The sequence below is a fragment of the Pomacea canaliculata genome, linkage group LG6 (genome assembly GCF_003073045.1).
Source record: "Pomacea canaliculata isolate SZHN2017 linkage group LG6, ASM307304v1, whole genome shotgun sequence".
NCBI lineage: Eukaryota > Metazoa > Mollusca > Gastropoda > Architaenioglossa > Ampullariidae > Pomacea > Pomacea canaliculata.
In genome coordinates this window covers 31,053,453-31,067,451 of record NC_037595.1, presented here as the reverse complement: position 1 = coordinate 31,067,451, position 13,999 = coordinate 31,053,453, and the positions used below count along the sequence as shown (strand labels likewise).

The window sequence follows — 13,999 nt, the reverse complement described above, 5'->3', positions numbered from 1 at the left end:
CTTATCTATGCAAAATATTGTGGGCTTTATGGTGTATTTTGCAGAAGCAGAATACAATGTAGTAATATACAAAATGTAGTACAAAATGAGTGTAAAAATACATAGTCAACTTCAAGTTTCCTTTAAAGGCAATATCTCCAATTTCTCTAACTATTTAATTTTATATCATCTTTTATCTAACATATCTAACAAAATATAAGAAGACTGAGTTTTTAATATGACTTATGCAGATGTTAATGAAGTGTCCAAAGTTACTGAGTAAAATCAGATTTTGTTTCTCAGCAACTGCAGTTTTCCGAAACACCTTCACTACCAGGGCTTCTGCTAGAGCTAAATTCATAGGGGTCCCAGGGACCCCTTCTTCAGATTTAAGGGGTCCCTGTTCTTCGCCCAAATTTGAAGGGGACCCCATGGACGAAAATTGAAGGGGTCCTCCAAACTTTTAATGCATACTGTACGCAATATTTTGCGTAAGCAGAAGCCCTGACTACGTTTCTAGTATGCAGCCTATGCTACAAAAGCCAGATACGCACACTGTTAATAATAATGAACTGACTACAACAACATTTAACAGCCACCATTTGAGTCACTCCTAAACTAACCTTAATGATAACTGCATGAGCTGGAAGGTTTACTCCCCAGGCTAATGTGGCAGTACAGCACAAAACTTTGATGTGTCCTTCAGCAAAGTATCGCTCAACCAGGTTGCGGTCTTGCCGAAGCATTCCTGCATGGTGCATAGCAAAGCCATCAGGAAAAAGCTCCCTCAACTGTTTGTTGCGAGAACGCAGGATCTGTGTACATGTAAAAATGGCACATTTAATGCATAACAAATTCACTTTGAGTCAGTTCAAAATGAAAGTAAAAGATACATCTTAATGTCACCATGCTGATATAAGACATCAAGGGGCTATGTGTATAAAAATCTAACATAAATAAATTTCTGTAGCTTCATTATTTCATATAAACTGCACAGAAAGTGAAAAACTAACATTTTTCTCTGCTTCTCCATATTTGGGTGTCTGTTCAGGTACAAAGTGGCCAATGTCTCCATTATTCTTGGCCATGTCACGCATCGTCATAGCTGTTCGTACCTGTCTCATTACGTGCATGGACGAAAACCATTACCTGACATTCAGCAACATAATGTAATGTGTGAAATATTCTGATGAAAGTCTCCTTCAATGATGAAAAAAAGTGTTATCAAATTACTTGAAGATTTAAGTCTGATTATCATCATCACTATACCTAAAGCTGTTTTTTAATGAAAAACTAAGGCATCTCAATCTTTCATATAAAATACCCTAAAAATTATAGATTCTATCTCCATCCACATTTGTATTTGAAGTTTGCAAACAGTTGTAATAATTAGTAACTAGCTTCTGGTAAAAAGTATAAAGCATATCTCATAAATTAGGTCTAATCAGACAAATGCTATGTGCCACACACAAGCATAATAGAAAGTATCTGCACTTACTTATTAAAAAAAACAAACAGACCTACCTGGTGACCATTTTTAACCTGCTGTAGAACTTTCTCATAGCACAAGCTGTTCATATCTCGCAGCTGTTGCACCTTATTCAATGCTTTAATGCCTGTGAAATACAATTTAGCCATGCTCAACTGCCTTGATGAAAAGGTTTATCAAGACCAATCAGAAAAACCACATAAACAGATTAGCAAGCAATATGTGAGGATTATAATTAACTGCTAGTATATTTTCTTGGAACTTAAAGGCTTATACCGCCAATTAAAAGTTATAGCAGAGAATTTTGAAACCATTCTCATCATCAGTTCGCTTATCATGATTTTCTGTCCAGAACATGCATTTTGCAAAATTGGCTTCTTGCTGAATTTTCAAATATAAATTTGCCTCCCTGGACATAATAATCTAATGATTAAGTGAAATCATGAAATAATATCCCTGGACTGCTGGCAGATGATTTTTTTCCAGTTAACTGCTAAAACGAGGCATTAGACGACATAGCTTCCAGTTTATTCAAATTCTTTGTTACGGCTCGCCGACACTAATTAAGCTGATTAAGAGGCTAAGCGTTGGTCTTGGCAGACAGACTTCAGTCCACCTATACACGTCCATGGTGAAATGAACTCTTGTGTTGGTGAAGGGAGATAATATGTCAGGAGGTAAAGGATAGAAAGGTTACTAAACTAAGAGGATTGGTTTAGATGGAAAGTGCAACATGTTTCCTAAATGGTGCACACATAAAGGTAATGTCACAAGTGGCTCTCACTGCTGCTTATCAACCTACCTCAGCATAAAAAAAATTATGTAAAGAAGTTTAGTATTTGCTAAACTATATATGTGCATGAATGTGTGTGTGTGTGAATTTCAACACAATATCATAAAAACAAATTTGTAATTTGTTACTTTTCTTCCTCTTAAAAAAAAAGGATTAAAATTTACAGCCACCTATAAATGTCATGCCAAGAGGCACTGGACGAAAACGACCATCAAAGAAGAAAAGTCCATGATATGGGCTGACACGAAGAAAATGTGCCACATCAATGTAGTTTGGCAATGTTGCTGATAAGCCAACAATACGAATCATGCTTTGAGAAGTTTCCACCTGTAAAGATTTGACAGTAAGACCATATTACCAATAAAACATTTATAACATTTTAACTTCAACACATTTGTTAACCTCTCTATAGCTAACCAACAGAAATTATTGCATGCTGAAAAATACAGCCCTTATATCAGAAAATATTATGGAAGAACAGACCAGTGTTTATACTACTCATCCTCAGATTATGAGGAATGAAAATACATTTTTTTAAGCTCCAACTTTCCTCCAGAGACTATATCAAATGATTCATATGGTGTTTTTATAGATATCAATAGATATTGGCTGAATATATGTATTGTGTAAACTACAGCATCTCATGCAGTCATTTCTGAAATATCTGGTTACAAAGTAGGTGTCTTGCCTCTACATGGCACAGAATGTCATTTAAGCAATGTTGTGTCACTCTAGTACTATGCCCCTAGCTAAGGCTGTTGCCTGCTAGATACAAAATAATACTTTATCTGACAATTTCCAAAATAGTTATTCCCACAAAATAGTAATACCGAAAAGGCAAAGGACAAAGACTTTTACTAATCTTGAAACTTTCAACTCTACATTCAAAAACTGAAGCATCTCAATGAATAGACAATGCAAACAGATTCAGACTCACTGTAAAGTGCCTTTGCTCTAATCAAAATCTTGTACTTGGTTAGATGCTCAACTACAGATGAATTGTTATTTGTGTGTGTGCACAGGTGTCTTGGTGTCTAAATGGACATTCGTGGCTTTAGCATAGCAAAACAGATATGATACAAGATCATGAACTATTGGAGTAATGCATCATATAATCAGTAATAAAAATAAAAATGCTTTAAAGCAAAATTCACCAACCATATGGCAAACACTTGGATTCAAAATGCTCAGGTTTTATCCAGAAATCTTCAATTCTTCTACAACATTACTCTTCCTAATGCTTTAATGCAATTATGTATGACTGAATTTTGGGTCACATACTACAACTACTGTCTTCTCAGTGAAACAAAAAATACATGCATTAAATGGGAATTAATTAAAGCTTTACTCCCCTGCACTGCATTCATCAACAGCACAACATTCCCCAACGCTTGAACTCTCAACAGCTGATATTTTGTAAATCATGAGAAACATGTTGCTCAGCCACGCTCTAGTGTGCAACACAAACAGCTGGCTGCATACCAAGCAGAGGTCAGTCCCTATACTTCAGCCATGGCAATTTCTGAACAGTTGAACTACAGCACTTTTATTACATTTCTGGAAACCATTTTTCTTTCAGCGTTTTTGAGTTCGATGCATTAATTAGCCCTACAAATGGATTTTTTCAAGCAGAATGTGCACTTGTTAAAGTTGATCTTTAGCAGAAAAAGCAAAACTAACATCTGTGAAATTTGAAAGACATCAACAAATAAAGATCTAGTCTGGTGTACATTAAGGAGCTAATACATTTGCTAGTAATGAAAGGCAGATGCAAAAAGCCATCTGACAATGACAGACACTGTTAAAAAACGCAGACATGTACCTGTCTAAGTGTCCTGGCAACCAGGCTCTCAATGACAGGTCCACGATCATCATGTAGAAGATGCACCTCATCAATGATAAGCAGACGTACAATCTGGGTGAGAGCCACATCCCCAGTGCTCTTTCTTGTCACCACATCCCATTTCTCAGGAGTTGTTACCAACATCTGTAGCACAGACCAACTCTTAAGAAAACAAGGATTTCATACATGTGTAACTAATCTGTGCAGGATTACTCTTCAACAGTCGTTCAATGACTACTATGAAAAGTATACAGATTTACCATAGTTACCAAATAATTAAATAGTACATCTCATTATTCTAAAGCAAGCTCTGGAAAAATAGTAAGAACATCTTTCTCCTCCTACAATACGCCCACATACTCATCCCCAAACCCAGACACGCACACACAGAGTACAAAAAGCCCAACACCAAAAAGACATCAATGAGAGAGTTCTGATGGACTCTCACACCATGGAAATAGCAATAGATGAATAGAAATCAACCTGGTATTGGTCTTCTTACAGTTCAAGATTTCAGCTCAGACCTTAAATGTTTTACCAGCCTGTTTATCAAAATGAGTTGACAAGTCACAAAAACAGTTCAGCACACAAGTACAAAACAAAAGCTCAGATCCAAATTGTGATACTTAAATCAAAGCAGATCTTTAGTGGTGCAGACATATGAGAAACCAAAAACAGGTTGCAAACTGTTTATCAAAAATAGTGGTTTGCCAAGCCCACTTGCCCACTGTTTCCACAAACCAGTTTTCGGGACTGCTAGTCGCACAGCAAGCGTTTAAGTATGCAGTTTAGATACTTTGTGAATGACAGTGGCTGATGACAGAATTCATCTGATCTGCTCACGTTAGTTTATGTGTGTGTGTGTATACACATATATACTTATCTCAAAGCAATGAAATAAAGCAAATATCTAGTGCATATTTGTTCTCAACACTTATAGCTCCTCCACAGTGTATGTTTTCGACTTATCTCCTGCTATGGCTGTATTTGTAGGCTAAGGAGTGATTAATTTATAGCGTAATTTTAGTATGGACTGCACTAGTCTAGTGAAAGACAGGTAATACCTGGCATTTCAGCAGTTGTACCTCATTAGACTGTCAGCTGCACAAATTTTTTTTTAAATCTTTTTGACTGCAAATTTATAGTCGAATCATGGCGAAGAAAGTATTATTGGCTGAGTTAAGTTACAGCTGTTTGCTTTGGAATCCTAGCCGATGCACTTACCGCTTTCACCACATACGCTTCAATCATTTGTGTGTCCAGTATCAAATCTTATCCTTTACTGACAAGTGTATAACTTTTCTCTTTTTTTCTTTTTTTACAACTTTATAATGCCAAGAAAGTAGATATTTGACACAAAACATTTTATTCAAATCACCAAAGCAGCCAGCCTGATGCTGCTTGCCGAACAGATACAGAACTTGTTTCTTCTAAAAAGAAAAATTTTTTTTTGCAGGACCCATAATTCATGATCAATTTATAAACAATTCACTGAAGTGAATGGTTTAATGCTCAATCAAGTTGGCAAGCGACCATGGAAGCCACGTTAAAAAACTGAAAACCAATGCAAATTTTTAGAATGAGTTCTAAAATGGCAAACAGGATTCAAACAAGAGCAAAAATGGTTAGCCAAACTGTTTGGGGAAAGTTTTTAGTGTATGTCAAATGGCAAACAGCTATTTCGGAAAAGTTTCATGGTCTTGGCTTCTCATGTGCCCACTGCTTCAAGCAGTCATAAAACACACAGAGCTGTTATCCTCAAGCTGGTCAACTGAATAAACATAAATAAATATGTAGGTTAGCAATTTAAGCGTTCAAAAATGAAGCATTCTTGCCTGTGTCTTCAGAATTTCTTGCTTTGTGAGAGTCATGTCACCTGTAAGTTCACGCACAGCGATTCCCAACGGCTCTAGCCGTCCTCCAAAGTTACGAACCATTTCAGCTGCCAATGCCTTCATGGGTGCTACATATATAATCTGAAATATCATTGTCATCAATTCATCATTAGTATTAGTGCTGTCTGGATTTCATGAGTTTATCAGTGAAACCTGTGTTTATTAAACATCATAAAAGATTTACTTATTCTAATTTGTTCATGTTTAAATGAACCATGAAATTTTACCAGTCTGTTGTAATGCTATTGCCTTAGTTTTATTTTCCTCTCTAAATACCTTGAATTCATCCTTCTTGATGACACCTTGTATTAAGTGCTGCTTCAGCTCATGTAGTATTGTCAACATTGCGATGTTGGTTTTGCCTGCACCAGTTGGTGCACAAATCAGCAGATTTTCATTAGAATTGTAAGCAGCCTCAAATACCACTGACTGGATGCGGTTTAAGGACTTGGTGCCTCTAAAGGCCAAGCGAGCAATCTGAATTGGTGAAAAATCATTTTTCATTCATACTGCAGAAAAACAGATTTATTATGATTAAAAACAAATCAGCTTTCAACTTGTGAAAATATAATGAATACACTCAACCTTTATGAGTTTTCAAGATATTTTCAAACTATCATTTCAAGATCACCCCAAATTCTTCAACCCTTTATAATCAATATAACAAAAGCTGGGATAATAACCACAAATGAAAGCAAGCTAGGTTAGTTAAGTTAGTAAAGCTAGTTAATAACTAGAAGTTAATTGAATAGATACATAAATTTATTAAAGTCATAACACTTTCAACACAGACTGCACACCTATCAAACACATTAAATGTTGAAAGAATCATCATCAGAAAACATGACTGAGTGTTTTCCACTGATTTGCAATTGTTCATTATCTTCAAGAAAAGTGGATAACCTAGTGGTTAGAGCCCCAGCACCCTCAGCTTTAGCCCCACAGGAGCCAATTCCAAACTTTGTCTAGAACATCATACTTACCCCTTGTCCTACCTGTTAAATGGGTACCTAATCTCTTAAAATGGAGTTGACACAGAAAAACAAGAGAGAGATGGGTATTAATGGCCCAAAACAGCTGGCCACGATATAAGACTCAACAACCAAAGGATCACTATCTGAGCCTTACAATCTTCTTCCCTGTGCCAAGCTGTTTACAGCACTGCTTCTTAACATACCAGTGTTCTAAAGATTGCATATAATAATAATACCTACCTCATCAAGAGACTCAACAGCAACTCTGTCCTTGCCTATGTCTGTTGGAGCAGGATCACTAGGTGGAATAATGATCTCCTCATACAATTTGTCGTCTTTATGAATGAATCCCTCTGGTAGCACAAGCTGTTTGAACAAAATGCATATTTCTTAATATATAGTACTTGTTTATAAACTATAAAAATCATGTTCTCCCACTCCCACCTACAAGACACAAAAAAAAAAATTAAGTGCTTGTCATATGAATGTGAAGAACAGCTGTCATTAAAGAAAACATCAGTAAAAGAAAAACAAGAAAATAAGATTGGAAAACATTGTTCTGTTCCTGGCAGAAAGAATGCATAACATTTTTTCATTTTTGGACTGAAAGTCAATGGCTGTGAAGTTAATATGAATCTGCTACCTCACCTTGGTGCCCGTGACAAAGGCCGAGGATTGCTTAGCCTCCTCATATAAGTCAAAGACAAATGGATACTTTTCACGTCCTGGTACCCTTTGGGTTCTTCCTGTGAGTAATGGTTTAGTTTTTGCTGTGCGCAATGCCATTTCTCTGTAATACCAAAACAACAGTTTCAAGTAATTCAAGGATTGTTTAGAATACCACAAATATTTTTTAACATGTTCTACATGGCAAAAAGCGATGCCATTGAACATTTACAACAGTAGTGCTAGCATGGAGTACAATATGTGTTCCAATATTTACATCTATTAACCTACAATGAAGACAGTCATCATCAACATACTGTTTTAAAAAGCATTTTTTTAAACATTTAAGTGAGCCAATTGCAAAATATGTGGTTTTTGTTTTCAAATGAAAGATGGTAACTGTATGAAATGGAGAGAATCTGTCATGAATGTAGGTTATGAGGCAGAAATTAAATTTAAAATAATTATTTACACTCACTATTCAAAAAAAAGTGCAAAACAATGAAATATTTTATAAGAATCTATATTAGACAACAAATATTACTATTATATTATTGTTTTGGCTATTGGAGTACAAATCCATGTCCAACTGAGTAACCATCAACTGTCTCAAACGTGGCTCTTGACCAACTCACTCAATGACTACTTTCAAATATCACAAAATACTTGATTTATTGACTATATTAGCTCCTTTAGGGAGAGTGAGGGGATTGGTAATTTATGCCAAGCCAGCAACTAAGGCTATATCACAGCAAGGCAGCCAAGCCCCCATGCCACAGAAAGAACATGCAGAGAAAGAACAGCGTGCCCGAGACGAGAGCTAAACCCAGGACCACCAACCTTTACTGCATTGGTGATAGGTGCTAATTATTATTGTTAATAAGAAGAGAATAAGAAAATACCTGGCTTGTCGCATATGATGAATGTCAAATGTATCATTTGTCATGTCTTGAACTTCTCCCTTTTTGCCTTCTTTTCTGTTAATCCGTTTTTCTTCACGCCGGATCTGCTTCTGTAGCTGCCGTTCTTCTACAGACTTTGAATCAAATGACATTTACAAAAACTATTTTTGTTCGTATTTAAAGATATTATCGATGATAAAAAATGTATTCAATCTTTTTTAACATAAATCGATGACAAATCTTTTATGCATTCAAAATATAATATTTTATATGCAAATGATATGGCATTATCAAACAATGTGCCAATTAATTCATTGTAAATTAGCAAGAATACAAGCAGTCTGCTTTGTAACTTGGCATGATAGCAATATAAGTTACAGTAAAACTAAGTTGTCATTTAAAATAAAAATATGCTGCACCTGAACTGTAACTTGACATCCATAGTTTGGTCGCTCTGCTTCCCTTTTACTTTCTGTAAAAGAAAAATAAAAGTCCTCATTGTGCCACAAGTAAAAAGCACCACAAATGACATATGAGTACACACACAAAAAGTGTTATCACTGCAAATGAAGGGGGTAAAAATGTATGACAGGTTAAGTAAAACAATGATGGAAGAGTACTCCCATGAATACATAACCATGTTAGGAGAAAAGATAATGAAAGTGAAATATTCAAATATTCAAATGTTTACAGACTACATGCCTAGAATTTAAAGACCTGCAAAACTCCAATCAAACAGAATTCATGAGCAATCAATCTTTAGAAGCAAAAGGCATTTAAAAAATCTATGCAATGAATTGCTTTCCCTAGGAAAAAAATTGGAAGAAAAACTCACTAGGAGCCTGAAGAATAGCCTCTCTTGTTGCCTCCAGCGCTACATTCTTTACCAAGCTCCTTCGGTTTTCCAGCAGACTCTGGATCAGCTCAAAGCGGTCAAAACCCAGCAAGTCAAATAACTGAAAACAGTATGACAGATAAAGCCTTGTTTTTGTGTTTGAAATGTTAACACAAATAAAAATTGTTGTAGCAATAAATAGCACAGAATGTTCTGGTTCATTCCCAGTTTTTCTATATGAAGGTAAGTTCCCAACCACAGAATAGCTCCACACTTACCATAGTTTTATCATATTTTAATGGAAAAACAAAACTTAATTACATACACATTTAGATGCACATTAGTGCAGAAAACAGACACACATGGTTATTCACAATCAAGTACACTGATAAGGAAGAATTGAAAGTTTATTTATTTAGCCTAGCATCCCTTCAAATGGTGTATAATAGTAATTAAGACAAATGTATTAACAAACAACAAAAATAACTTCACAAACAGTGCCAGTTACCTCATTCTGCAGTTCATCATTTGATCGTGATGAAGACAGCACATTAACCAGTGTGACATTCAATTCTCCAATACTTTGCCATGGCCCCATATCCCTGCTTGTAAAGTAAGGTTGCAGCTGAAAAATAACACTTGGGTTTAAGCTTACAATTTGATGTCTAAACCCAAGAATCACTTAAGGTGACCTAATTTGAATAATATGCAACGTAGGCTCTTTAACTTCTTAGGGGTGGGAATTTTTTTTTACATAAAAATTTTAATTGTTATATTTTACAGTTTTGGTTTTGTTTTAAGTACCTTGAAGGGACTCAGTGCACTTTACAAGTATCCTAAACTAAATGTAAAATTCTAAGCCCATGACTGTACCAGAATGCATGAGCACACTGTTCACCCATGAGATCATAACTGGTTCATGGCGTATACACAGATATGTTTTGACTGAAGCATGAATGACATTTCTGGAACTTTAGTATATGCAGCAAGACTTTACAGTAATTTTTTTTGTTGTTAGTCATTTTATGTATATTTCTTCTCTGGCTGTGCCCATTTCGCCATAGGCCTTAAACATCGTAAAGTATAGATTATCATTCGATAGCATCTAATCATATCTAGTGGGGGTTTGTTTGTGTTCCCTGTCTTGTGAAAGCAAATATTCATGACCTGGGCAGCCTAAGGCAATCATTGTTCTTTGTTGAAAGAAGGCACAATTGATCTGAATGAACAAGTTAAAAAATGCATAAGTTGCCTGACACACTGTGACTAACACAGACAAAATGTCGGGATGAAGATGAAAAACTGAGGAGTAAGCTCCTCTTGTGCCTTATACCACTTTATTTTTCTATAACAGTTATAGAAAACTTGCAAATCCTCCAACTATCCATAAGCATTAAAACCAGCATTTAAAACAAGCTTAACACTAAAATAAAGGCAAAAATAACAAGTCCTTCAACAATCAAAAACATTTATCAGCATCCTAAATCTAGATAATAAACCAAACCCCAGTGTCAAACAACCACATACCTGCTTCTGAAGCCATAATGAGTCTATAGCTTCAGTACCATCTGCTACATCATTTTCTTTGCCCTTTCGAGCCTTCTTCTCCCTGGAAGTCTCTCCAATATACAACAGGTTAATTTCCTTTGTGGCTGTGGATGACTCCTCTTCTGACTCAGAGCTGGAGAAATCTTCGCTCTCCTGGAAACTGTCAAATGTAAATTTAATCCCAACACCAAATTCTTCCTGGTCTCAGCACCATCTCCATCTTCACGCTGGTCCGATTCTGAGGACAACTCTAGCAGTATCTGCAATAAAACCAATATACAATTTAATAAGCAGACAGCAGCAATGTTAAAGCACCTGAGACAAGTCATCTTTCATTATGAGCAGATATAACAATACTTCTTTATTCTCAGGGTTTACTGCGAAAGCTGCATCTCTTTTAGGCTTGGGCCAATATGTCACTAAATGGAGTTAAGGTATAGCTATAAGAAACATGGTTCTTTACAGTCAATATTACTCACTTTTTCTGGTAACCAGAACACAATCTTGTTCACGAGCTGACAAGCTTTTGTTGCCTGAGTTGCAGGATACGGCCCAAAGGTGTTGCGCAAACTGCAGGCTTCAGACTGACCCAAAGTCTGTGCATTTTTAAAGATTTCAAACAGATAAGCTGCTGCACTTTCTACTGTATCAGGCGATGACTCTGGTCCAGCTGTTTTATTGAAAGGAAATTAAATAACATTCAGATAAAATGAATCAATGGTGTATTTGTCACAAATATTCTTCTTTTTAAAAAAAATAAAACCCAAGAAATTTTTAATTTGTGTCATATTTTGTGAACAATGAAGATTGAGTGGAAGCAATTATAACAATAAAGGGTAAAAATTGTACAATTACAAATTTTATGAGTCAAAAGATACAGATCTTAGCAACAGCATTAGCAAATTCTAGATTTTAAAAAAAGTTTCTTTCTTTATATTTTTGTTATAGACCTAAAAAAATATTAGATGAAGAAAAAGCTATATAGCTCTTAAATATTAGGAAATTAACTTATTCAAAGTGGAAAACCACAAAAAATTTATCACAATGAATTTTGATTGATATATTTCAATTTCTGGAATTTTTACAAAATGTTTATAAGCATATACAGCTTTAACAGGAGCAAACAAATATGAGAAAATTATGTTTAAACAAGAGTCAAAATGTTTGCAATATGTGGTAGGTAGACAGGTAAAGACTGAGAAATTTTAAACTGAAATGCTGCAACCTAGTTTTATTTGTTCTTTATAAGAAGTATTTAGCACATTCTTGACTAGTTCTAATATTTTTTAAAGAGACAACTTATGTAAAAAATGAATTATTTTACTTCCTGTACATATATTTTAATTTTTTTTTTTTTTTTGTAAACAATTCTCATGATACCAGCTGTTTACTTATTTTAATGTAAGAAATATCAAAGATTAATATAAAAATAATACTGTACAAAAATTACCTATTGCTTTAGCACATGCTAAAAGTTGCTTTATTACATCTGCAACTTCATTTTTTTCTGCCTTAGCACTTCTTTGCACTGCAGTTGAGATCTTAGCCCAAGAAATACATGTTCTGCTCTGCCGTTCTAACTCCAAAGCCTTGCGTTCAAAAATATCTTTTCCATACTTTGCATCTTCAGCAGCATCTAATTTTTCAGAGACCGTGCCAAATGCTCGAAGAGCTGTGGACAGTCGTGGGATAGTCCACACCATGTGGAATAAAGGGTGATCTCAGAGCTTTCCTGCAATTCCCATAACAAAGATAAAATCACAAAATATCATTCTTTACTAAAAACAATAAATTATGTAACAACATCATAGAAAAAATGTAAATTATTATCAGAAATGGGACAATTTGGAGAAATGACTTATTCAGGATTAGAGTTAGGGTTATGGTTAGGGATTAATTAAGGATAGGGTCTGAATTAGAGTATAAACTGGGCAAGGCAGACAACATTATCGCATACAATTGGTTCAAATCCCTACTCTGCTCCTCAATTTTTGTCAAGACGCCAGCGGCACCATACATGAGCGTAAAGTACACAAAATATGCATAAAGCATTTATACATTTTATCAAGATATTTATAAAATATTATGGAAAATAATGGATATAAAAATCTTTTTATATTTTGACTAAAATTACTCACCTTTCACCAGAAAGAATTATCACATTTTCATTTTGTTACACTTAAACTCAAAACTGTTAAAGGGGTTTAAGGAATACTTCGTTAGTCATGACCACATTGTGTTGAATCGGAGAATGTTGACGATTTCACTTGAGTTCAATTTTTGACCAGTTAAGAAATTTTAACTAAATTTAACAATCGTAAAAATTCACCATCATTATCGTGATTTAAAAAAAACTTTGTATCTCTGAATCAACTATGAAATATGCAGTTAAGAGAATGATTAACTACATCCCGCGAGATTTTATCCCAACACTTACCTCTCTAACGATTAAGCTGGTGATACGTTAAAAGATGCTAAATGATTCTGATACCAAAGAGGACATGCGGTTTATTTTAGCAGTGACAGATGCAGTCAGAGCAGTTGTTGAAAGTGAAACTTGACACGTCGGATGTAGAGAAGCATCGCGACGACGTGAGCAGAGTCTTTAATATGCGCTTGTCAAAACTTTTACAGTCAAAATATGTTTCCCTAACGCAGACAACACGAGTATCTGTATCAGTTGTGTATGAGGCTGTCAGTACGTATCAGTCAACTGTGCATGCTACTTGATGGTGAAATGTCTCGATGTAAGCCTTGCACAACCATGGAGTACCAAGGGACGCAATGCTCACCGCGCAGCGCATTACTTCCCCTGCGCACCGACAATCCACTGCGCGGTCCTCAACCCTGCGAAAACTACGGCTTTCGATCGTTCTCAGCGAAAAGACTAATTTCTGTTCATTTCGGCATGAAGATGGGCCTCTGTTTCTTTAACTCTGCGTTTACATTAGCGTGTGGCATTATTGTTAGAGAGGGAACTGGGTGTTGTTGCCGGAGCAGCGCAGGGAGAGAGACTGTAGGTCACGTGTCGTAGATAACAGCTCATTACACCCTCGGCTCTGACATCGTGAGTAA

The 13,999-nt window shown here is 35.5% G+C and overlaps 1 protein-coding gene across 1 annotated transcript in view; it reads right to left on the bottom strand.

The window, feature by feature from the left end:
- Window positions 1-13,699, bottom strand: part of LOC112566838 (activating signal cointegrator 1 complex subunit 3-like) — a 95,653-nt gene extending 81,954 nt beyond the window's left edge. Inside the window, 18 exon segments of the mRNA XM_025243230.1 lie at window positions 603-794; window positions 993-1,094; window positions 1,096-1,128; window positions 1,504-1,595; window positions 2,432-2,588; window positions 4,084-4,248; window positions 5,940-6,080; window positions 6,276-6,476; window positions 7,214-7,339; window positions 7,622-7,763; window positions 8,542-8,675; window positions 8,961-9,013; window positions 9,377-9,497; window positions 9,885-10,001; window positions 10,904-11,184; window positions 11,404-11,594; window positions 12,375-12,656; window positions 13,362-13,699. Coding sequence (XP_025099015.1) covers window positions 603-794; window positions 993-1,094; window positions 1,096-1,128; window positions 1,504-1,595; window positions 2,432-2,588; window positions 4,084-4,248; window positions 5,940-6,080; window positions 6,276-6,476; window positions 7,214-7,339; window positions 7,622-7,763; window positions 8,542-8,675; window positions 8,961-9,013; window positions 9,377-9,497; window positions 9,885-9,974 — 1,749 coding nt within the window. The 5' untranslated portion in view covers window positions 9,975-10,001; window positions 10,904-11,184; window positions 11,404-11,594; window positions 12,375-12,656; window positions 13,362-13,699.
- Between the last annotated feature and the right edge of the window lie 300 nt (window positions 13,700-13,999).